This window comes from Bidens hawaiensis, unplaced genomic scaffold, assembly GCF_021521415.1.
Source record: "Bidens hawaiensis isolate Kalapana, Puna unplaced genomic scaffold, B.hawaiensis_p1.1 tig00022487_1, whole genome shotgun sequence".
In the NCBI taxonomy this organism is placed as follows: domain Eukaryota; kingdom Viridiplantae; phylum Streptophyta; class Magnoliopsida; order Asterales; family Asteraceae; genus Bidens; species Bidens hawaiensis.
This window is the reverse complement of record NW_027493497.1, coordinates 348,886-373,210: the sequence shown is the minus strand read 5'-3', so window position 1 is coordinate 373,210 and position 24,325 is coordinate 348,886. Positions and strand designations below refer to the sequence as shown.

The 24,325-nt window shown below is 39.7% G+C and overlaps 2 protein-coding genes across 2 annotated transcripts; one reads left to right on the top strand and one right to left on the bottom strand.

The window, feature by feature from the left end:
* The first annotated feature begins 16,139 nt into the window (after positions 1-16,139).
* Positions 16,140-18,048, top strand: LOC143565590 (uncharacterized). Its single transcript, XM_077052524.1, has 6 exons — positions 16,140-16,286; positions 17,300-17,347; positions 17,431-17,477; positions 17,584-17,650; positions 17,754-17,797; positions 17,884-18,048. Exons 1-6 carry the CDS (start codon positions 16,209-16,211, stop codon positions 17,951-17,953), a joined length of 354 nt encoding a protein of 117 aa, XP_076908639.1. The 5' UTR covers positions 16,140-16,208; the 3' UTR covers positions 17,954-18,048.
* Positions 18,049-19,055: 1,007 nt separating this feature from the next.
* LOC143565589 (serine/threonine-protein kinase BLUS1-like) lies at positions 19,056-23,871 on the bottom strand. The gene is made up of 19 exons (XM_077052523.1): positions 23,840-23,871; positions 22,485-22,783; positions 22,156-22,410; positions 21,934-22,058; positions 21,805-21,849; positions 21,631-21,712; positions 21,471-21,539; positions 21,216-21,386; positions 21,074-21,139; positions 20,936-21,004; positions 20,737-20,855; positions 20,407-20,640; positions 20,246-20,337; positions 20,081-20,157; positions 19,888-19,983; positions 19,634-19,671; positions 19,487-19,545; positions 19,341-19,392; positions 19,056-19,184 (listed from the first exon to the last, which is right to left on the bottom strand). Exons 2-18 carry the CDS (start codon positions 22,647-22,649, stop codon positions 19,379-19,381), a joined length of 1,776 nt encoding a protein of 591 aa, XP_076908638.1. The 5' UTR covers positions 22,650-22,783; positions 23,840-23,871; the 3' UTR covers positions 19,056-19,184; positions 19,341-19,378.
* Between the last annotated feature and the right edge of the window lie 454 nt (positions 23,872-24,325).

Here is a 24,325-nt window from a genome sequence, read left to right as displayed (position 1 = left end):
TCTCCTGTATTCATTACTCATCGCCACCACATCCGTCACCCACCACCACCATCTTGCTGGAAAAGTCCGAAAAAACACAATGGAAAACCCTATGAAAAACACAATATATGACACAATGAAAAAAACACAATAAAAAATACTATTGTATAACACAATTTTATAAAACATAATTTGTAAAAAACCCACTAATTTTTTAAAAATTTTTATATTAGAATATGGTACTCATATTAAAGATAAAAAGACACCCGTTATTATGGTGAATTTGTTTTTCAATAAAAATGTCGTAAAGAAAGTTATGGACGTTTTAAAATGATGGGAGAATTTGACATATACCTTGCATGTGGATAGAGAAAGTAAACAAATGTGTTATTTCTTTTATACCTTTTTTCTTATGTTCACACTTGATTTCTCCATAAATTAATCTTAACCCTTCATGTTCAAAATCAATGGACAAGATTATTTTCTATCTTTTCTATAAAAACTATACTTCCTATTATAAGCTAACCTATTAAATTGGGAACCTATATTTTTTAACTCATACGTACTTGTATTACCTGAAGCAAAATCAGGTTTCTTAAGGGCAAATTCCCAATAGGCCGCATGAGGAGATATTTTTAGTCTAGGTTAAAAGTTTTCAAAAATTAGTTATCTATTTGAAAGCTCAAGAAGCTGTGACATTTGAATTTGTGCTGTGAGTTTTGGCTTGAACTATTTGTGTTATTTGTTTGTCCATACCTGTGGGATTTTAAGCTATGTCTGTCTTACCAGTGAGTTTAATGCCAAAACTATTTTTAAAACCATCTTATTGTGGGTCGGAAAAAGTTTGAATTTCTCTCATTCTACCATTGTTTCACCACAACCACCATCGCCACACTTCATTTTTTTGAAATATTCTGAGTAAACTTTGTCACCGTTTCTGTCCTTCAACTTCATTTTTTTCAGCCTGTGTTGGCTCCTCTGTCTTCAACTATCGTCGCATATTCCACCTTTGGCCATGGTCCACTATCTATTATCACCATATCCTGCCACCGTCGCTTTCACCATCCAACATCACCATATCCAGCCGCCGTTCTTTTCGTGCTAGCCTCTAGACCAGCTATCGTTAGTGTTTTTGTTTAGATTCACATGTATAATCTAAGATCTGAATTTTAACTCCGTTGTCTTCTCCAGTTTTCGACATGTGTTGGTGGTGGTGAAAATAATGATGGAATGAGGAGGATTTATTTTTTTCAAATCTCACAAGGGAGATAGTTTTCAAAAAAATGGTTTTTGTATCAAAAATCAAAGGTTAGACAAATTTGGCTTTAAATCTCACGGGTGGGTTGAACATATAGCGCATGGCTATTAGTGGTTAGCGAAAACTCATAACACAAACTTAAATGTCATGGCCTCGTGAGTTTTTACTGGATCATTATGACACTTTTGGTTTCCTCGCGCCTGAAGCTGTGGAGCTACTCACCCGTGTTCAGCGGGTCATGCATAGTAATGTTATGACTCCAAGATCAGCAAATATAGTTTTTAAAAGATTGGGTTTTGCGATTCAAAAAGGGGTAGCGGCGCAGCTTGTTGCCCGCTTGCCTTCTGTTTCGATGTAATCCAATAAACAATCATATATTATAGATTTTTATCGCCTCAATAATAACAAAGTAATTATGAGATGTATGGTGATGGGTTGGTGGTGGTGTGTGGTGGCAGAAAAGAAGAAGTTGGTGGTGGTTGCAGGTTAGTGACGGTGGTGGAAAGTTGATGATGGGGGTAAGGGGAAGATGGAGAGGAATGGTGGGGATTGGGGCTCACTTCTAGTTGATACTATCACCAGCTGAAGAAACACTAATCGACCCCGGGCAGATTACGGATAATCTGGGGGTTAAATAGATGTTTCCCACGAGGGTTAGTTCCGGCAAAGATGGTTGTTCTGATAACATGCAAAACAGACACCGTGAGCTCGTCACTGAGAAGGGGGGGTACCTCCTTGTGACCACCCTCCGGCGTGAGAATCAGACTAGATTGCTCTTGAATATAAGTGTATATTAAGAGAAATAGCTAGAGAGAAGATGATCCTACCATTCCAAGGTGTTGGAGTATTTATAGCCGAAGGTAGGTTTCCAAGCAGGTACAGCCGGCTGAATAGTATTCCTGTTCTACCAACTGTGGGCTACGCACGTGCCATGCTGATGGTTGGTGGGTAGGCAGCGGCTGATAGTGACCAGGCCGGCTGTGTACTATTCCTTTTCCACCAACTGCAGGCTATGGACGTGCCCCGACAGGGGTTGGTGAGTAGGCAGCGGCTGATAGTGACTTTAAGTACTAGAGCGTGCTGCCCGTCGTACTGTTGTCAGTGAGCTGTTGCAGCTTTGGTCAGTTCTTTTGTCCATACCTTGGCAGGTACAGTACAAAAGATCCTCCAGTATCGTACGGACTGGCTCATTTGGGCGGGAGAATTCCCGGCTTTGGGCGGGAGTATTCCCGGCTTGCTCATTCCCTCTTCAGGTGACATTACTGAATTATTTGAGAGTTAGTGCCTTGTGCGTGTAGCCTTGCTGCGCGGGTAGCCTTCCCTGATGGCTAGTATCCGTAGCTGCGAGAACAGGCGGAGTACGTCACCATTGGGAGGCTTTTCCTGCGGGAACAGCTTGCGTACTGCGCATAAGAACGTCGTGTCTCTGAGCATGGTTGGTCCTGCGGATCCAGTTGGTCTTTGCGCAGACATCCCTCAGGAGTCTTGCGAGTTCAACTGCGCAGACGTCCCTGTTTAAGGTGAGTCTTGCGGGTCCAACCGCGCAGACGTCCCTGTTCAAGGTGAGTCTTGCGGGTCCAACTGGGCTCTGCTGGGACCTACCTCTTCAAGTCCCCCAGTCCAATGTTCTTCTCATGAATTGTTAATAAGTGAGGTGAACTTTGGACTTAAGCAAGGGGTTTTGAAAATGGTTTAGTTTTAAGGTTTTCCATGGGGATTATTCCCGCGGAAGTCCTAATGTCACGTGCAGAAATTCCCGACTTTTCTGCTTGATCTTTGGGTATGATGCGGGTAGGTCTGTAACCTCCTCGCAAGTCAGGAGCGTTGAGTTCCACTTGTGTAGATTCTCCATGATGTTTTGGTAGTTTTGAACATAGTGATCAATTATGTTAAACAACCAATTCCATCTTGGAGCTTCAAACAATCTAGTTCTCAACGTTCCCGTTATGCGGGGATGTTATTTCCGTTTCCGCAAGCATGGCCCAGAAGATCCTTCTTGGTTTCAATTCCCTGCGGAGTGCTAAGTATGTGAAGGGTTTTGCCTTGACACTGTACCCGCACTCGTCTTATAGTTACTTTACTTCCAAGGTATTCCTGGCGTCAATTCCCTGCAGGTGCTAAGTATGTGAAGGGTTTTGCCTTGACACTGTACCCGCACCCGTCTTATAGTTACTTGGTTGCCGAGGTATTCTTGGCTTCAATTCCCTGCAGGTGCTAAGTATGTGAAGGGTTTTGCCTTGACACTGTACCCGCACCTGTCTTATAGTTACTTGGTTGCCAAGGTAAGGGGTATAGTCCCGCTTACTTTTGAATCTTTGTGACTTGCGTTATAAACGTTACATGACTTGCGCATGCATATTTTAGTTTATTTTAGCAATTTTCCCAGTGTTTTGAATACGTTAACCGTTCGACGCGCGGTTGTCAATAGGTTAGTGTTTAGTTTCCTCTATCATGATTGTGCGGGTAGGACCGTCACTTTCATTTAGTGGGATGACCAATCTTCACCTATAACTGACCTGCGTGGAGGTTTGTCGTTTTTTGTGTTTATGCGGGTTTTTCCGCCGTCCACACGCAACGACTTCTTTCCATATTTATGCGGTGAATACAGGCATACCTTCCGGAAAGTTTATAAATGTAAAGCGATCAACACAATGTGATAAAGGAGAATTATTTCCATTAGAAGTGGCCCCAGGCCGTTTCTTTATAAGTTTGGAATTGATCTACATGTAACATTTGCGTAATTGAGCTCCATTCCATGTTCTTGGGATGGGGGTGCCATCGAGCCTTTCGAGCCGGTATGCGCCCTTTCCCAAAACTTCTTTGATAATGTATGGCTCTTCCCAGACGGGGGCCAGCTTTCCTGGGCGTTCTTGGTTCGAAGCCTCGTTGTTACGCAGTATGTAGTCTCCGACATTGAAGTTGCAGAGTTTTACCCGCATGTTGTAGTACTTTTGCATTTGTCGTTTGTAGTTCTCTTCACGCACTGCGGCTAAGTCTCTGCGTTCTTCGGTTAGCATAAGGTCTAACCGTCTTTCCGCATCATTGTCCTCTGGATGAATCAAGACCCTTGGTGAGGGTAGACCAATTTCGACCGGGACCATGGCTTCAGTGCCATAAGTGAGGCTGAACGGGGTTTCTCCCGTACTTGCCTTTTTCATCGTTCTGTGTGCCCAAAGGACGTGTGTCCACCCAGCCGGATCTGTGTTCCAATAGTCTTTTCTTTATGCCGTCGACGATGCTCCTATTTGCTCTTTCCACCTCACCATTACCCTGTGGGTGCGCCACTGAGGTAAAGGTGTGGGTGATTTGAAGTTCTTTCAGCCACTGTTGTAGCTTCTTGTCGGCAAAGTTGGTGCCATTATCGCTCACCAAACTCTGTGGAAGCCCGAAACGACAAATAATAAATTCCCAAATAAATTTTTTGATATGTTTTGCGGTTGTTTGGGCTAAGGGTTTTGTTTCTATCCACTTGGTGAAGTAGTCGATGGCAACCACTAGAAACTGGACGTTCCCTGCTGCTGTGGGAAATGGGCATGTCACATCGATGGCCCACTTCTGAAATGGCCATGAAGAGGTGACTGGAACAAGTTCATTCTTCGGGCGATGCGTGTTGGGTGCGTAGAGTTGGCAAGACCTACACTTTCTGATGTATGCTAGTGCATCCGTATGCATCCCCGGCCAAAAGTATCCCGCGTTGTTTAGCTTAGCTACAACTGCGCGTGGACCTGCGTGTATCCCACAGATGCCTTCGTGTACTTCCCTTAGGAGGTAGTCGGCATCTTGGTCGTCGACGCATCTGAGGAGTGGACCAAGAAAGTTACGTCTGTAAAGGATGTCATCGATGAGTTGATAGTTCAGTGCTTTACGGCGTAGTTTTCTTGCCTGTTTTTTCGACTCTAGTAGTATACCCGCCGCAAGGTAATTTATTATTGGTGTCATCCACGTTTCCGTGCCGGTCTGGATGACACAGACTTCCTTGTGTGGGACTGATGGTGCTCCAAGGAGTTCAATGCGGATGTCCTTTCCCAAGTGGGTGAAAGCCAATGACGCAAGCTTGCTTAACGCATCCGCAGATTTGTTTTCGCTTCGCTTGACGTGTATGACTTTACAATCGTTAAAATCGCGCATGAGGGTTTTTGCTTTAGCGAGGTACAGGGCCATTGTGTCGTTCACGGCCGTGTACGTCCCGTTTATCTGATTGGCTACTAACATGGAATCCACGTGGGCTTCCAAGTTCTTTACTCTCATCTTTCGCGCAATCCTCAGCCCGACCAAGAATGCTTCATACTCCGCTTCGTTATTTGTACTTGGAAAATCCAGTCGAATAGCGTAAGTGTATTCTTGGCCCGCTGGGTTGGTTAGTTTTAACCCTGCGCCTGAGCCCTCGTTGCTGGCTGCTCCATCAGTGTAGAGTCGCCAGACATCATTGACGTCCTGTGCTGGAGAGGGTTAAGCCTCGTCCTGGCACTCTTTCTCCCGCGAGGCAGGGACTTCTACAATAAAGTCGGCCAAGACCTGGCCTTTTATGGCTGGCCTCGGCTTATACTTTATCGCGTATTCTCCCAATTCTATTGCCCATTTGGCTAGGCGTCCCGACAGTTCGGGTTTGCCTAAAACGTTTGCAAGTTTGAAGTTGGTGAGAATGGTGATTGGGTGACCTTGGAAATATCGTCTTAGCCTGCGTGAAGCCTGTACAAGTGCTAAGACTATTTTTTCCAGGGTAGAGTACCGGGTTTCGACGTCTGTTAGGAGACGGCTAACATAGTAGATTGGCATCTGGATGCCTTTTCGCTCGACTAGCAGGACGGCCCCGGTTGCTCTATCTGTGGCGGAGAGGTATAGGATTAATTCCTCTCCCGCTTCTGGTGCTGTGAGCGTTGGGAGTTCGATCAAACGTGACCGAATTTCCTGAAAAGCTGCTTCCGCTTCTGGTGTCCAGCGGAAGTGCGTTTTCTTTAAACAGTTTCTCAGCGTTGACACGAATGGGAACGACCTATCCGCATGGTTTGCCAAAAAGCGGTTAAGTGCGACTAGGCGTCCATTCAGTGTCTGAGCTTGCTTGATGGTGGTAGGTGATTCCATTTTGATAATGGCTTCGACCTTTTCAGGGTTCGCTCTGAAGCCATCTTTAGTAACAATGACTCCTAAGAACTTCCCTTCTTCCATCCCAAAGGAACACTTGCTCGGGTTGAGCTTCATGTTTATCTTTCTGAGTGTGTTGAATGTTTCTTCGATGTCTTTCAACATCGTTTCTGGGTCAAGGCTTTTGATGACCAGGTCATCCATGTAGACTTCCAAGTTCCTCCCAATTTGGGCATGAAACTCTTTGTCCATCAGGCGTTGGTATGTGGACCCGGCATTCTTAAGTCCGAATGGCATCATTTGATAACAAAATGTGCCATCGGGGGTCCGAAATGCGGTTTTGTCCTGATCGTCAACGGCCATGTGGATTTGATGGTACCCTTTATACGCATCAAGGAAGCATTTAAGGCGAAACGGTGCTAGCGAATCTACCTTAAGATCAATTTCGGGTAACGGGTAACAATCTTTGGGGCATGCTTTGTTCAAGTCTTTGAAATCTATGCACATGCGCCATTGTTTGTTAGACTTCGGTACCATGACGGGATTTGCAACCCATGTTTGATATATGCTGACGCGTACGATGCCCGCGTCAAGGAGTTCCTTGACTTGGGTTCTACACGCGTTAGCTTGTTCCGCCCCCATTACTATGCGCTTTTGTATGACCGGCGTAAAAGCCGGGTCACACTTGAGCTTATGCTCTGCCTTACTTCGAGGTACCCCAGTCATGTCAGCTGGTTTCCATGCGAAGATGTCAGCGTTTTTCTGTATTAAGCATTTGAGTAAGGTGCGCATAGGATCAGTGACTGTTGGGCCAATGGTAACCGCCTGGTCGGGGTATTTGCCATTGAAGGCCCATTCTTCTGGTTCGGTGATGGTCGGTTTAGCCATCTTTGGTTTGGGTGTTGATGAGACAGATGCGATGCTTACCTGGGGAATACCGGTGACCATCGCTACGCCCTCAGCTGTTAGCCATCCCATCATGCCGTGGACTGAAGATACCACGGCATTGAATCTTGCCATCCCGTCTCTCCCGAAGAGAATGTCGTATGTGTGGTGTGGCTTCCTCATTACGACAAAGTCCACGTCTTCTGTGCGGGAGTGTTTCCCGTCTGTGAGAATGACGGGGAAGGATAGGATACCCAGGGGGGTGTTTGTGCTGCCGTCAAACCCTTCCATCGAGGCGTAGACCGTTTCCAGGCGTTCTTTGTCTTCATCGTCTAGCTTGTCGAAGAACTGCCTGTACATAACTGTTGACGAGGCGCCGTTGTCAACAAGAGTGCGGGAAGTGATGTAGTGCCCCAGCTGGCTTTTGATGACGATAGGGCCTTCTTTGCTGGGTCCTCCTGGCACTCGCGGGAAACGCACCTCAGCTTCCTTCCATGCGCATGGTTCTGTCGTCCGTCTTTTTCTTCCTCTGATGTTACTATGAACCATGTGGATGCTGATGTCAACGGGCTTTCGTCCGTTGCTTTTGTATCGGTTGTCATTCTTCCTTCCATTCTTGATTGATGCCACAATGTGTGTAAGTTTTCCATCCTTGACGAATGATTCAACAATATCCCTCAAGGATGTACACCTCTCAGTGGTGTGACCCTTTGTCCCGTGGAAGTCACAGTATTTGCTCTGATCCGCGTCAGGTCGGTGCCGGACCGTTGGAGCTTTTGGCCATGGGAGTTTCTCAGTGGCAAATATCTCCGTGACGCTTTTGGTGAGCGGCGTCCACCGGGGGTGTCGGCTTGATGGGTGCGTGTTATCCCTTCCGCCTACTAAAGAGCGAGAGCTGGATGAGGTGTCAAAGTTTACCCTTGACTGCCAAATGTCTGGCTTCCTCTTGTTTTGCCGGGCGGTCCGGACGTCTTCTCTAGTCCTCTGCGCGTAGAGGTTTGTACTCTGGGGCGGATCCCCACCCAGTTGCTTCTCTGTTTCGGCAAAGCGCTTGGCCACCGTCATGATGGCATCCCACGTGGATGGCATGCCGTCTTTACCCGTTAACGTGCGGATAAGGTCTGGGTATTCGGCGCCCTGGATGAAAGCGGCGAGAACAAGATCCCTCAAGACTCAGCTTATAGCGCCCAGACTCAGCTTTTTCGAGTTGAAGCGAGTGATGAAGTCTAGTAAAGATTCATCCTCCTCTCTAACACAGTTGATGATCGTCCACTGCTCTTCAGTATATTTCCGCTGTTGACTGAAGTGTTGGCTGAACTTGTGTTGGAAGTCCGCCAATCGTAGATGTGGTGGACCGGTAGACGGTCAAACCACGCTCTAGCCGCTCCAACCAGCGTCATCTGGAACATATAACACCACGTGGGTTCTGTCCAGTTGCTGACGGTTGCCCCCGCTATGAATCTGTTCAGGTGATCGTCTGGGTCGGATATACCATCATAAGTGCCGATGTTGGGCATCTGCTTGGTACTATTCGGGGCGATTGCTTCCGCAATGTCCCTTGCAAATTTGGACGTTCCTGCATTTGCAGCAGTTGGTCTAAAGGTTTTGGAGAAGTCACGTGGGTTTCCCCCCGCGTTCCTTTGTTTGAAGGTTTTTCCAAAATTCCTTGTTGGTTGGAAGTCCGTGTCGTTACGCTTCCCTTTCGCCCTATGGCGAGGGTTTGCGTCACTGTCGGATTCCTCCCGATCATCGTCCGAGGACTCGCACTCGTTGCTCATGTTGAGCTGTTGTCGAGTGCTTCCGAATTCGTCAGCTTGTTGGATGGAACGTAAGCGTTCGTCCAACTCAGCTTGGAATTCTTTCTGACGTGCTTCCGCCCACGCTTTAACTTGATCAAGTGTTTGGCGGGGGAACCTCGTCTGTCGTCTTTCCGCCTGGGTATCAATGAATTCCAGGGGATGATTGTTTACTGCACTTGCCCCGGCTCGGGTAACCGGGGTAGTGTTCGTAAAATTTACTGCACTTGCCCCGGCTTGGGTAACCGGGGTAGTGTTCGTAAATATTGTGTACTCGCCGGTGTTCCCCCCAGTAGCTGGGGTTGTGGTTACCGGGGTTTCATGGTCACTCGTTGGCCTTGGCAACGGAGTAACCTTAACCATCTTTCCAGAAGTTTAAAAAAACTGAGAATAAGTTCTAGCTTTTATGCACGGATGGCGCCAATGAAGAAACACTAATCGACCCCGGGCAGATTACGGATAATCTGGGGGTTAAATAGATGTTTCCGACGAGGGTTAGTTCCGGCAAAGATGGTTGTTCTTATAACCTACAAAACAGACACCGTGAGCTCGTCACTGAGAAGGGGGGGGGTACCTCCTTGTGACCACCCTCCGGCGTGAGAATCAGACTAGATTGCTCTTGAATATAAGTGTATATTAAGAGAAATAGCTAGATAGAAGATGATCCTACCATTCCAAGGTGTTGGAGTATTTATAGCCGAATGTAGGTTTCCAAGCAGGTACAGCCGGCTGAATAGTATTCCTGTTCTACCAACTGTGGGCTACGCACGTGCCATGCTGATGGTTGGTGGGTAGGCAGCGGCTGATAGTGACCAGGCCGGCTGTGTACTATTCCTTTTCCACCAACTGCAGGCTATGGACGTGCCCCGACAAGGGTTGGTGAGTAGGCAGTGGCTGATAGTGACTTTAAGTACTAGAGCGTGCTGCCCGTCGTACTGTTGTCAGTGAGATGTCGCAGCTTTGGTCAGTTCTTTTGTCCATACATTGGCAGGTACAGTACAAAAGATCCTCCAGTATCGTACGGACTGGCTCATTTGGGCGGGAGAATTCCCGGCTTTGGGCGGGAGTATTCCCGGCTTGCTCATTCCCTCTTCAGGTGACATTACTGAATTATTTGAGAGTTAGTGCCTTGTGCGTGTAGCCTTGCTGCGCGGGTAGCCTTCCCTGATGGCTAGTATCCGTAGCTGCGGGAACAGGCGGAGTACGTCACCATTGGGAGGCATTTCCTGCGGGAACAGCTTGCGTACTGCGCGTAAGGACGTCGCGTCTCTGAGCATGGTTGGTCCTGCGGATCCAGTTGGTCTTTGCGCAGACGTCCCTCAGGAGTCTTGCGAGTTCAACTGCGCAGACGTCCCTGTTTAAGGTGAGTCTTGCGGGTCCAACCGCGCAGACGTCTCTGTTCAAGGTGAGTCTTGCGGGTCCAACTGGGCTCTGCTGGGACCTACCTCTTCACCAGCTAAGTGCTAAGTTGGGACTGTTATTTGCCAATAAACAATAGTTGGTATTTTTTAAAACCAATTTTCCTTTTAAAATCCACTATAGTTTTAAAAATAACTCAACTACTATTCAGTGACTGAACAACATCGACTATGATGTTTGCCCATCATTAATAACTGCCATTAACAAGTTTCTTTTCTATCGCATTAGCACTAGAATCTAGGGCTAAGCACGGTTCGATTCGGTTATTAGGCGAAACTCAAACCGAAACCGAAGTAATCGATTATTTGAATATACAAACCGTTTGGTTTTCCGGTTTTTTGGTTTCTTGTTTTTCGGTTAAATTCGGTTTTGGTTTTTTTCGAGTTTTTTTCAATTATGTGTTGACAATGCAAAAAAAAAAAGTTAATGAAAATGCATATTTTAAGTTTGTATAAGAACGTGTAGTCCACATATATTATTGAATTCAAAAGTCAAAAATAGGCGTACGAATACAAAGTTACTAAATATAGTTTAAAAATTAAAAAGCATGAAAATTTAGTCTTGATCTTTATTTATCATCTTATTTATTTATCTTAAAATGTTTTTAGTTCATTTCTCATCATCTTGATAATCTTTATCATCATCAATCGGTTCTGTTCGGTTTTTTAAAGATGGATAACCGAATCGAAACCGAAATTTCGTTTTTTCAAAGAAACAAAAAATTAACCGTCGGTTAATGCTTCGGATCGGTTTTTTCGGTGCGATTTTTTCGGTTAATTCGGTTTTCTGCTCATCCCTACTAGAAACCTTGGCGTCACCATATGTGGCAAATAAACCCAATTTATGCCTATAACAAGTTGCTAAGAGTGCTATTATACCATTGTTCACTATCGATGTCGTGAAACGTGCGTCCTTGTTAAGGGTGTTAGCGTCTCTAAATGCTGTTGATTGCTAAAGAAGTAATGTTACTCTCACTAATATATCACTCTTTGTTCACCAATCTATTCGTCACAATTTTTTCATTCTCATTTCAAGTTTATTATAAAACTTACAAAATCGTTACCAATAAGTATCTCATTTATCTTAACACTGTAAGTAACTATTTTATAAGTTAGAGATAAATATTTGCCCTGAGACCCGCCCGTACCGCGCCCCTTATTTGAATCGTAGAATTGGTACTTAGCCCCGAGATCATATTTGTTGAACGTTAGCCTACTTTTATGCCATATAGTTCAATCAATGATTTTGCTAAAAAATCCCCCAACGGATTACAAAGACATATGGTTGAACTAAAACGAATACTTTGATGTTGTAGTTAGCTAAAGGAGTACGAAGAAAGGAGACTGACCCAAAAATAAAAGTAGGCTACCAAAAGGGGAGTAGGCTACGCTACGCCCTTTCTTGATTTTATTTTGATCCTTTCTTCAAAGAAAGTCGAGTGGCATTTCTATCTTAAACTTGCATTTGGATATGAGAGTTTGGAGTTTAAATTCTTCAAGAATATGCCAGAGCGACGCTAATTTTGCTTATATACCAGTAAGTCAGTAACCTTTCCTGCAAAATCATTGATTGAACTTGGGCCCTTCATCCTTAACCCTTGAATTCAGTTTTTAATCACTTCCCATATCTCTTTGGTTGTAGACAGACATGTTCACGATTTTTAGTATCTGCTCTTCAGGAATTGATTGGGATAAAAGTTCGATGCGTAGCAACCCTAAGTTTGAAAAGGATACCATGCTTTAAACAACACTCACAACACTTATAAATCACTTCCCACCTACTCTTTTTGTATTTTTTAACCAACAAACTTAGTTTTTTTCCTTGAAAGACAAACACAGCTTAGTTAAAGCTACTAAGTATCATATTACATATAACATAGTGGTTTAGTTTTAAAAGCAAATGCTAAATTCTCGATTATTAAGTGCGTCTGCCTATCGTCCCGAGGACTCGATCATAATCCACATTCTTGTCCATCAACATTACCTAGGACAGAACAACCCCACAAGCTATATAAGAAGCATAGCAAAATGATATGGATCAAAATAAAATCAAATAAAAAGGGCGCGGCGTACTCTCCTTTTGGTATTGCCTTCGCCCCCCAGCATCTGGGCGTTAAACTTTTTAATCTAGAGGATTTTTGTAACATCCGTCAATTAAAAAAAAAAGTAAATAAATAAATCGCTGCACATTGCGGACGGTTTAGCTCAATCTGTTGCGATACGCGACGAACATGTCGTTGGTGAAAAATCTTTGTTTAAACGATTTGATCCTCCAAATCGTTTCCAATTGCCTTGATATTCTAGGGTATCCTCTAAGAAATGTATTTGGACGATTTCCCACTCTATATTCATTGTCTTATTGCTTAAGCCGAGATCAATTGCTTTAATTGCATTAACCTTTTTCCTTAATCAAATTACTAACCCTGAACCTTAGTGTTCTGTTGTTCTTTGATTTCCCTCTCCCAATTCCTGTCCATTGGTGTTAGTTTATCAAGTTCTTGAAGGTTGACTTATGGAAGTCAAAGTTGTTCATCTCTTCGATTTCTCCTAGTTCCTCAAGCTTTTCTGGTAAGTTGTAAACATCAAAGTTGTTTATTATCGTATACTAAACGAAAACCCTCAATCCTCATTTTGCTTATCTCTCGTTTTCTTTATATCTTGAGTTGTAGATCGTAATTTTCAGTAATTTTGGTTCGTTTCTTCTTATTTTAACTTGTAGTCTATTATTCCATTTTTTTAGGATTTTTCATATAATTTGGTAGGCTCGCTTATTTCTCGAACATCTACTTAATTTCTTACGGTCGCCTCATTTTAAGGTGAGTAATCACTTATCGTTTTTTCAAATTTATGTTTTGGGAGCTTTATGCATACAAAAAGACTTAGTTTCTCATTATATTATATACTCAAATACAATCCCATTAATTGCGTGGTTGTGATATTGCTCGATTAGTTGCTAAATGCTATATAACTATGTGTTTACTACTTTTTGGTTGGTTAATATCTAATCCTCATCCTAACAGTATGACCATACGTCGTCGGAGTAACTTGACCCAATTTCACATATCGCAACGGAATTGTTTATTTCTTTTTATCTATTATGAATATATTAAACTATGGTTGATCAATCAACATGTGTTGTGGCAAACTATATTATTTTTACACATATTGCAGAATGCTGTGTAAGATGATTTGGAGTTGAAGAATTTAGATTTGGACCATAGGATACAAGCAAGCTAATGTTTTGTTAGTTTGATGTATTCACCTTTTTGTATTATTTCTTTCATTCGAACATCTTGTGTACTTTGATATCGAATAAAATAACTAATCATTATCACTTTATTTATTATTGTTTTTGAGCTATAGGCAATTTTAGTCGCGCCTCAGCAGTTCCGCTGTGGGTTAGAGTGACAAATTTGGGCGTAAGCTACTCTAGTAGGGGTACACCTCATTCATCAAAACACAATTTTTGATCTCTGGTCTCGCTCGTTTGATCCCGTGCTTTTCGTATCTCCTGTTAATCATCATAATCAAATAAAATGTATCATTTCACATAATTTTTAACCATTTACACTTGATTTAGATAATCGAGAACCATTGCTAATCGTTGTATTAACATAAACAGGTCAAAACATTGTTATTAACAACACCCTCAAAATTACTGGTCAAAATTAGGGGTGGTAGGTTGGGTCGAACGGGTCATGGGTCAAAACTGGTCACGAGTTGAATCGGGTTAGGGTCGGAATGGGTTAGGGTCAGAACGGGTCAATTAAAAAAAAGGTTGTTTTGGGTTGGGTCGGGACAGATTATGGTCGAAACGAGTCTTGATTTTTTTTGAATGATGATAACGGCGGAAACATTTTAGTTTTTTAAAAATTTTTGTTTTTTATTTATATTTTGAGTTATGATTTTATTATTATTATTATTTTTGAATTTTATTTTGAGGGGTTTTCTATTAAGATAAAAAAATCCCTCAAAATTTTTTTTTCACAAAATTAAAAAGAAAATCATAACTAAAAATATAAATAGAAACAAAAAAAGTAAAAAAGCTGAAACGTTAACATATTGTGCTCGTTCAAAAAAAAAGCATCGAGAAGTTAGCTAAAACCAAAAAAACCGACGAAAACGAAATCAATATGGACCGAACCCATCCCGTGCGAAAACTTGTGTCGGCTCGAAACCTGTTCCGAGCCAAAACATGAACCGAACTCGTTCCAATCCAAAACCTTTTTTGTGCTGAAACCTATCCGACCTGAAACTGACACATTTTTTTAGGACACTAACCCACATCAACCCGTTTTTTAAAATTTTTCGACCCATTTTGACCCGAAAATAACAAGATAGAATTTCAAGTGATCCATTTTGACACTTTTAGTTAAAATAAATGGCCAAAATCAACCCATATAATTTTTAAATTAACCTAAGTTGACCCATTTAAAATGGTTTGGGTCAAGATTGCCACCCCTAGTCAAAATCATTAATTAACTTTATTGAAAAATCCTATAGATATACATTCTAATCATCAATCACGAAACATATTTGGTATTTAAACTTGATGCAAAATATATTATTTCACATACTTCTAATCACTTACACTTTGTTTAAATATTATGTAGATATACATTCTGACCATCAAGCAAAATGCCATGGGTAGAGCGTAAGAATAACTTACTAGAACGGAGCGCCTCTATTAGACCATCCGTAGTGGTATATGTTTTGTGGCGTTTTGGGGCCATAATGCCCAGAAACACCAGCCCCCAGGCATTATGGTGAGGAACGTTATATACATAACGCTGTAAATTGCTCACATTTTGAGGGTTTTGTGAGAGAGAGGTAGAGAGGGGGGAGAGAGGCGTTCTGGGGGCATTTTCGCACTACACCCACTTTTCACAAAATAACCAAAGCTGACTAGGCAAATTACCCGAGGTTACCTAATTTTAACTATGCATGGTTTTAAATTTAAATGACTTTAAACTATGAAACTTGCTTGATCTTTTAGTTTTAATCATTACCAACTTGTTGATGATGCGAAGTAGGCCCAATCCAAAGCGTCTTGATTAAGTGGGGGAATCTAGCCCAACAAAAGAGTAGAGATCGAGCCATCGAGGTGTGACCGATTCCTTCATATATGGACGATATTAGACTATCTGCTATCATAACCGGTTACAAGGTCATATAAAAAAAAGACAAAATCCATTATAAGTATAAAATTGGAAATTTCTATTTTGTTCATAGCCGATTGTAACCTAGATTGTTCTAGCAACCTAAGTTTACAACCAAACTTTTATATATAACTTTATTTTTTCATAAAAATTACAACTTTTAACTTTAGAAAAAAACCTACAAACACAATTTTATTTATAAAAGAAAATTAAACATTTTAATATAAATTATAAAAAATAAGCATTGTTATTTAATAAAAAAATTAGGTTAGGTTGAGTTGTAATTTGTAAATGTGAGTTAAATTTGGATTGGATTGAGTTGTGTATATAAAAGAGAGAAAAATTAGTTTTTTTATTAAATTGTTGGGTTGTTACAGTGGATAGTATTAGGGTGTAAACGAGCCGAGATTAAGGGGTGTAACTGTAAACAAGCTGAACCTAAGCTCACCTTGTTTGGACTTACGAGGGCTCGATAAGTTAACGAGCTTTATCTAAAGCTCGAGATCGAAAAAACACGGATCATTCGAGCTTTTTATCAATCCGGCTCGATTTTAATTGAAAGCAAAGTTTCCTTCTACAAGTGCTTCCCCTTTTACTTGCTGTTCAAGCTTCAAGTCGACTGCTTGCTTCCATGGATGATGATGCTGCTGCTGCTGCTTCAACCTATTCTTCCCCAGTTCGCCACAATAAGTTCTCAGTCCACATAAAGGTCCGATATCTCTATCTAACGTTTCACATAGAGATATTCAAGAGTGATCTGTTTCTGGGTTTCTATCTTTTACTTGCAGGTAGCAGCAGATCGTTTATTAATATGCACAGTTCATGAAATTGGCCATTTTTGCCTATGCCCACCACCTGTTTGTGTTAATGCCTCTTCTGTTTTCTTTCTTTTTATTTAAATCAAAATCATTTGCATCTTTATCTTAAGACATTAGCTTTGCAGGAAACCAAACCAATTTGATACTGTGACATCCACTATTGAATTTAAGCAGCTCGTAAATTGTTTGGCAGAATTTTGGACCTACACAGCTCGTAAATTCTGTACCGCTCTGACTGCGGGAGAGTATTGGAACCTATTAGGAGTGTGCGTGGTGCGGTTTAGGGCTAAAGCCAAACCGGAAACCAAATTTGCGTTTTTTTTAATTTTTCAAATCCGTTAAGGTTTTCAGGTTCGATTCGGTTTTGGATTCATTTATTCGGTTTTCCTAATCATGCCAAAAAAATTGACCCAAGATATTAATATTTGGCGTAATAGTTTATTTTAAAAATTTAATGGTTAATACTTAATAGAATATTGAACATTTGGGTTAGAATATAAGCATCTAATAAAAGATAGTTACATTTAAAATTAAAAATAAAAAGCCATAAATTTAATAGCATTTAGTTATTGCTAGGTTCGGTTATAAAGGGTTTCTTGGTTATTTAGGTTCAGTTCGGTTTTTTCAGTTCTTCACGAAAGACTAAACCAAAATTTTGGTTTTTACTAGAGTCCAAAACCGAACCGTCGGTTTCTAATTCGGTTTGGTTTTTCTGGTATTTTCAATTTCGGTTCGGTTTTTTTCGGTTTCGTGCTCACCCCTAGAACCCATAATATTTGCTATTTAGGTTTTAGTATTGAGCCCACAAGCCCCAGTTTATCTCTATATGTTGTAATCATTTATTGAATGAAATCAATCAAGTATTTCATATTCTTACAGTAACAAATCTTATTTTTCTTGGCAGGAAAGTAAAATTGATGTAGTCATTTGTAGCTATGAGGATCGGTTCTTGGTGAGTGATTGCTTTATTTTTATTTTGTTTCCATTTGAAACATGCTTCGCGGGTGCATTTGTTAATCTGTTCATCGCTACCAGGTTATTGCTACTCAAATTGGGACTATGGGTACCATGATGCATGCAAGGTAACATAGGAATAAAGTCGGTTTTATATCTGATTCTTTCACTGGTTTGTTGTGTGCTTGTGTCATGACCTATTAATTAATTTTGTGTGTCGATTGTGGACTACAGGAAGGAAGAAGGGATGTTGAATACTCCTACTTTTAATGTATCTGTGATATTTGGTAAACGAGACGAGGTAAGCCCGCTTATGAAGCTTTTCTTAATCATATTGGTTATAGATTACTGAAATGTATGTCGTGAGATATTAATTAATTTTGTGTGTCAATTATAACCTGCAGCCGATGCTACTGGCATGCGCTCGCCAGCTTATTGAACATATAAGGTATCAATGCATTTTTTTGTTTAATTGGAAAATGTTGTAATTATTTTAATTAAACCTTGGAGCTATATCTTATGATCTGTTTTCAGCAATTCTGGCTCTTCAAAACCATTGACACTTTCACTTGGTCTCAAGGATCATTCTACGGTAGCTTTCTAACTCTGATTACAATCTAAATTGCTTTTAGTAGAGAATTGTAAGATTTGTAATTACAGTCTGTTGATTGATTCTTCAGGAGGTTCTTAACGGAATTGTTTCTGCTGTGATTGAACCATATTTGCTACACTAAGAAACAATTTAAGGATGCTCAAGATTGATCTCTATCGATGTGCAATGATTATTCTGAGTTTTCTTGATCTTTGATTCTTTGGAATTTGTTTCTTGAAAGAAATTTGTGTAATTGACTATTTGGAGCAATGTTTGGAGGGCAAATCACTAGGATTCAGAATTTGTTTGTCTGCATTACTAAAGAGTAAAGAGTTCAAGTAGCTAAAGTAATTAGTTGTAAACCGTAGACTATTTGTTTGTCTTCCCATTATATTTTTAACACTCAAAATTTGATAAATTCACTTGTTTTATAATTTTTTATAGGCCATGATAAACATTAAACAGTTATGGAATATTCACAGATCCAACCAACACCCTCAACACAGAAAAAGCTCAAACTTATTTTGAACATTGACTTTTAAAGGTTAAAGCAGGAAACCAGTAGAAGTAAAGGTTTTATTAAATAAATCTGATTTAATTTTTTCTCATGGAAAATTCAAAAAATCAAATACCATTCTCGCATGTTGAGGTGCACAAACTGGGTTGGGTTTTGACCGGGTAAAAGTGGAACCGGTTACGGCGTCTGGGGAGAAACCAAAAACTATGCCATACCCGCGGGTCAGGTACGGGTAGGAACCGGTTCCGGATCAGGTACAGAACCAGGTATTCTGTGCATCTCAACCCGCATGAATGCTTAAACTAAAACCAAGGCAGAACAAATGCAACATTAGATCTTCAACCACAAAAAGAAAAACCCCAAAAAAAAAAAAAACCCAAAGCTTATCAAACAAATCTTGTATTTAAGTCAACAATCATTCTCTTGAGCTGAGTACCAGACAAGCAACAATCTTTGACTATAACTTTCAAATTTGGGAGAAATTCATTCAACTAAAATAATTTATAGCAGGAATTGCTACTCATAACTTCCAGCATTCCCCTCCATATTCACATTCAAAAAAAAAAAAGTTAAATACTACTAGACTCGACTCACTAGAAAACGGATAGAAAGATGACAACATTGAGTCTGTATTGCCAAATTCCTACTAACTGTTCGTCATTGTCCTTGTCATCATGATCATCCTTTGATGCTGTTTTTCCTCCAGTCACTCAGTTCCTTTTCCAACTACAAGAACCGAAAAACAAACAATTTATAAGATTACTTGTCGAAATTTACCGAAAAATATGACAGAAAGTGAAAAGTGATCAACATGTGATAAACAAGTAAGACGCAAACAAGGCGTTACAAAAAAAAAAAAAAGAAAAAAAAATGTAAACAAACCTGAACATTCTTCATTTTCTGTTTTTGCAATTCCTCAACTAGACTGTCAACGCTGCAAATTTTTGAGCGGTTATTTAAATGACAAACGTGCAAATGCATCATAAACCATTCAACTTGATCAAATCATGGGACAGATTTTAGTGTACCTTTGCTGTAATTGGACCACCTGAGACTGCAGTTCTTTCTCCCTTGGAGTAGGAGGGATCTACAAGTTATTAACAAACATTTTAAGGATTAAAGCATGAAGCACAAAATAAAAAGAACTTGTTTAGTAGCAGGTTAAGGTGCATTACTTGTGAGAAGTCACTGTTTCCTGTCTCCACTGCATTTCCTGCATTGAGAAATGCACATAAGTTAAAACAGAAATTGATGTGAAAAGTGAAAACACACTTTTATTTCAGAGATAAAAAAAGCCTGAAGAAGAACCATGGTTTTGTTCCGCAAACTTGATTAATTGAAGTATTTCTTCCTGAAAAAAAAACATGGAAATTAAGATATCAGATTTGTAGTCCATTGATGAGATAAATTCAAGAACTTATTTGCATACCCTTTGTACGGTGTTTTGGTGCAAAATATTTTGCAAAGATGGAAGAAGTAAGGCAGCGGGTACACCTGAGGTCGGAGTTGGAGTAAGAACCGGAGCCTGATTGGAAAAAGAAAACAATGATTACAAATTTATTATTTATATGTATATACACACACATATGTATATGTGATATGCATATACACAAAGTGTGTACCTTAGGGCTCATGTCTGCTTCGGTGACCCTAAAACGCCCTTTCTGCTGCACCACAACTCCTTCTGATAAATTTTCCACTGCAGCAGGCCACAAAATTTTTGAAAGTGAAATAATTAATTATAATAATAATAATAATAATATTAAGACGCGTCAATGAAGATTTACCAGATAAAGAGTTGGACATATTAACCCTCTGAATATGTTGTAACGGGCCACTGCTACTACGGTCAACTTGAAATTTTAGTAGGTGAGGGTCCCTTCATGTTAAATTGAAAATTAATTACATGCCAAATTTATATCAAAATTATTTATTTAAAGTGAATTACCTTTCACCATTGTTGACTAACTTTTTAGGAGAAAAAACATTATCCGATAGCAGTGAGCCGCTCATAAATTTTCTTGGTCCGGAGATGGTAGTTTTTTGTAATTTTATTTGTCCAAGTTGCTTAATTTCATCTTTATCGGTTTGTTGGTCGCTAGCTTTTAGTGATAGCTGTGCAGGTGGTTGTTTGGTTGGGCTAGCAGCTTCCATGCCATCTTCACAGATATCAAAGCATTCCCTGTATTAATGTGCAACTTCGCATGAGATGACCAGGAAAAAACTCACAAATTGTGAATCAAGAAAGAAAAAAAATAAATAAAACATATAATCTTACTGAACAATTTCATCAGCTGTATCTTGAGCTTTAGCAGCTAAATGATTATCATTGATCCCATTTTGTTGGTCTGAAATTTTCGGTTCTTCTATATTTGAAATTTCATCATCATCATTTATCTGCCAAAAATGAATTAGGGTAAAAAAGCGGAAGACCAAGTGTTTTATGACAAAAAACTGCTACAAATTTGAATACATACAAGTGCAGCTTGATTCTTTATGTCATCCAAGTTAAAATTCCAGGCACTAATTCCCCGTATATACTCTTGCTGCATGTTACAAATATGAAAAATATTATCAGTTTGTAAAAATGAGTAAATTATTACAACATATATTACCTGTGATAATTGTTCCATATCTTCATATAATTCTTTGTTCTGTACAAGAAGATCGGCTTCTTTGGCCTAAACAACTTAAAAAAAGGTTAATAAATAGACTAAATAATAAATAACAGCACGATTAATAATGACAGAAGTCCACCTTTAGCATCCTAAAGCGATCACCTAATGGAGAAAGACCGTCAAGAATGGAACGTTCTAGATAATCAGTGTTTTTCGCTTGTTTAAAAAACGAGTGCTTTAAAAGCTTCTCCGAAGAGGGACGTTTTTTCGGGTCTTTCACTAAGCAAGCAGAAACCATATCTTTAAAAGACTAAATAAGAAAAAAGCTGAAAGTTAGCATAAATTCTGGTGAATTTTAAATTTTATTTCTTGTGACACGAATCATGACACAAACCTTTGAAAACTTTTTGTCACGCTCATAATCAAGGCCCGGTGGTGCGTTTTGTAGAGTCATAAGTAACACCTGCAGGGTAAGACGCGAGAGGTTAACATATATTTGAATAAAAGAATCCCTCTTTGGTAATCTACTAAATGAATATTAAATATTTCATTACTTTCATTGGCGGATACTTTGAAAAAGGTGCATGACCATGAGCAAGTTCGAGCGCTGTGATTCCAAATGACCAAATGTCTGCTCTGTTTACATGGAAGATAAAAGTTATTAAACGAGTTAATCAAAAAATATGTACGTCTAATAATAGTAAATAAACAAGTGAATCGTGACTTACTTGAAATCGTATCCGTGCAATTGCTGCATAACTTCAGGTGCCATCCTAAGATAAAGCATTCAAAGGCGTAATAAATATTTTAAAACAAATAATGAAACTCCTTATTACAAACATAACCAAAAAACATACCAACAAGGAGTGCCCACAAAAGTGATTCTTGAACGTTGTCGATCGCCTGCATCAAACATGCACGCGGATACCCCAAAATCTGCTAACTTTATGGAACCATTATAATCAACTAATATGTTTCCCGCCTGCACAAAACATCAATACATCATTATTGACCGACCATGTAATTAAAAATTAAAAACATAGAGCGCACACACTTTTATTAAAAATTTGGTGAATTACCTTCACATCTCTATGAATATGGCCATGCGCGTGAAGATAAACCAAGGCTTTAAGAACCTCACGCAAAAAGGTAGCAATAACGGGCTCTTCAAAACCATCTGGAAAAGATGATTTCATTATGTGAAGGCATGATCCACCCGACATATATGGCATAACAACCCAAAGGTTGTGGCCTGCTGTGAAGGAGCAATACGACTGTAACAAATTTGGATGATTTATCAAGCTCATAGTCTGTACTTCCCGACGAATACCATCCTAATTCAAATCAAACAAAGTGTTAGAAATAATAATAAAATATCAACTAATACTATAAACAGAAACCAACATACCAGATCATTGTTACATTTTTCCAAATCAAGAACCTTGATTGCCACTATCTCATTTAACGGGACACAAAGCGCCCGATACACCGATGCGCTTACTCCTTCACCAATCTCCTCATATAGCTTGTAATCCTTTGCATTAACCGGATACTTCTTTTTCGCAGTTCCCATAGTTATAACAACGATTAAATAAAAAGATTTACCCTAAAATAAAGCTAAATACGCAGAATCGCGCATTAAATCAACATTAAAGAGTCCTTCCACAACGGTAACGCCTCTCTTCTATGATATATGATTTTATCACCCTGCAATAACAGGAACAAAATTAAGCCAATCGCATTATTAGCATGGTTGTAAAGTAAAAATCCTGCCTAGGCACCGATTAATCCACAATTTATCGCTAGTCAGTACCCCACCAACCAGTCCCCATTCAATTGCTAATTGTTCAAAGCTTGTCAAATTGAAAATGAAAACTTTATATACGTATATTCAAAAAATTACATATAAATTCCAATCGTATTAATCCCCAATTAATCGTTAGTCGGTACCCCACCAACTAGTCGCAATTAATCGCTATTTGGTCAAAGTTTGTCAAATTTGAAAACTTCATATGTATGTATATTCAAAAATTACATATAAATTTCAATCTGATTAATCCCCAATTAATCGCTAGTTGGTACCCCACCGACTAGTCGCCGATTAATCGCTATTTGGTCAAAGTCGGCCAAAATTGAAAACTTTATATATATGTATATTCAAAAAATTACATATAAATTTCAATTCGATTAATCCCAATTAATCGCTAGTCGGTACCCCACTGACCAGTCACCGATTAATCGCTATTTGGTCAAATTTGGTCAAAATTGAAAACTTTAGATATATGTATATTTTAAAAATTTTTTAAATTACATATAATTCCAATCCGATTAATCCCGATCAATTAACCGCCAGACTAGCTAGCGAGTTCTACAACACTGATTATTATTTATCAGTACCAATTTAAACCCGTAAATCTCTCAAAAATCATAATCAAATTAGGGCATTTACAAAACAAAACGTGACATTGTCATAATCTTTAACTTCCAATCACTGGATTAAAAATCAAAGCATCAAAATCATTTTCACCCCCTTTTAACAAACAACCCAAAAACCCACATTACTTTTGCGATTAACATAAACTGCTTCCATGTTTCAATTCATCCGTCGATGCCAACAAAACCAAAATTAAATTAAATAAAAAAATATACCAACTTTGTAATTTTAATTTTGAGAAATAATACAGCAAATTAAAGAACATTAACATCGATGCCAGTCGAAAAGATAGAAAATGATGAAGGGTGTGTGTGTGTGTGTGTACGAACCTAGGGATTTGAAGCAGCCGTTCGTTCGTTCGTTCCGTACGAGACAACTTGAGACAAGAACTGAATATTGACTATTACTATTGACTGACTAGACAAACCAAGTGCTGTGCTACTGCTGCTTTGCTTATTACAAAATAATAATAATAATTATTATTATTATTATTATAATATTATTACGAAAGTTGTGGTTAAACGACGTCGGAGTCGGGGGCTTTGGTGATCAGACAAATATCTACCGAATCTTTACTGTTTTTAAGGTTATATGCATCCCTTGCTAATTTGGGTAATAGTTTTAGGTTCATACATCTTTTTCAACTATAATTTTGTTAGGATAAGCAAGAATATTTTGTTAATTGTGTGGATGATTCTTTTTTTTATTTGTGCGAGTCATCGTTGTGTAGATGTCGTGCTAATCTTCTTTGTGTTATTGTGATTTGTCGGGGTATTTCAGAGTGATTACGGTTAATCTTTTTTATATTATTTTTT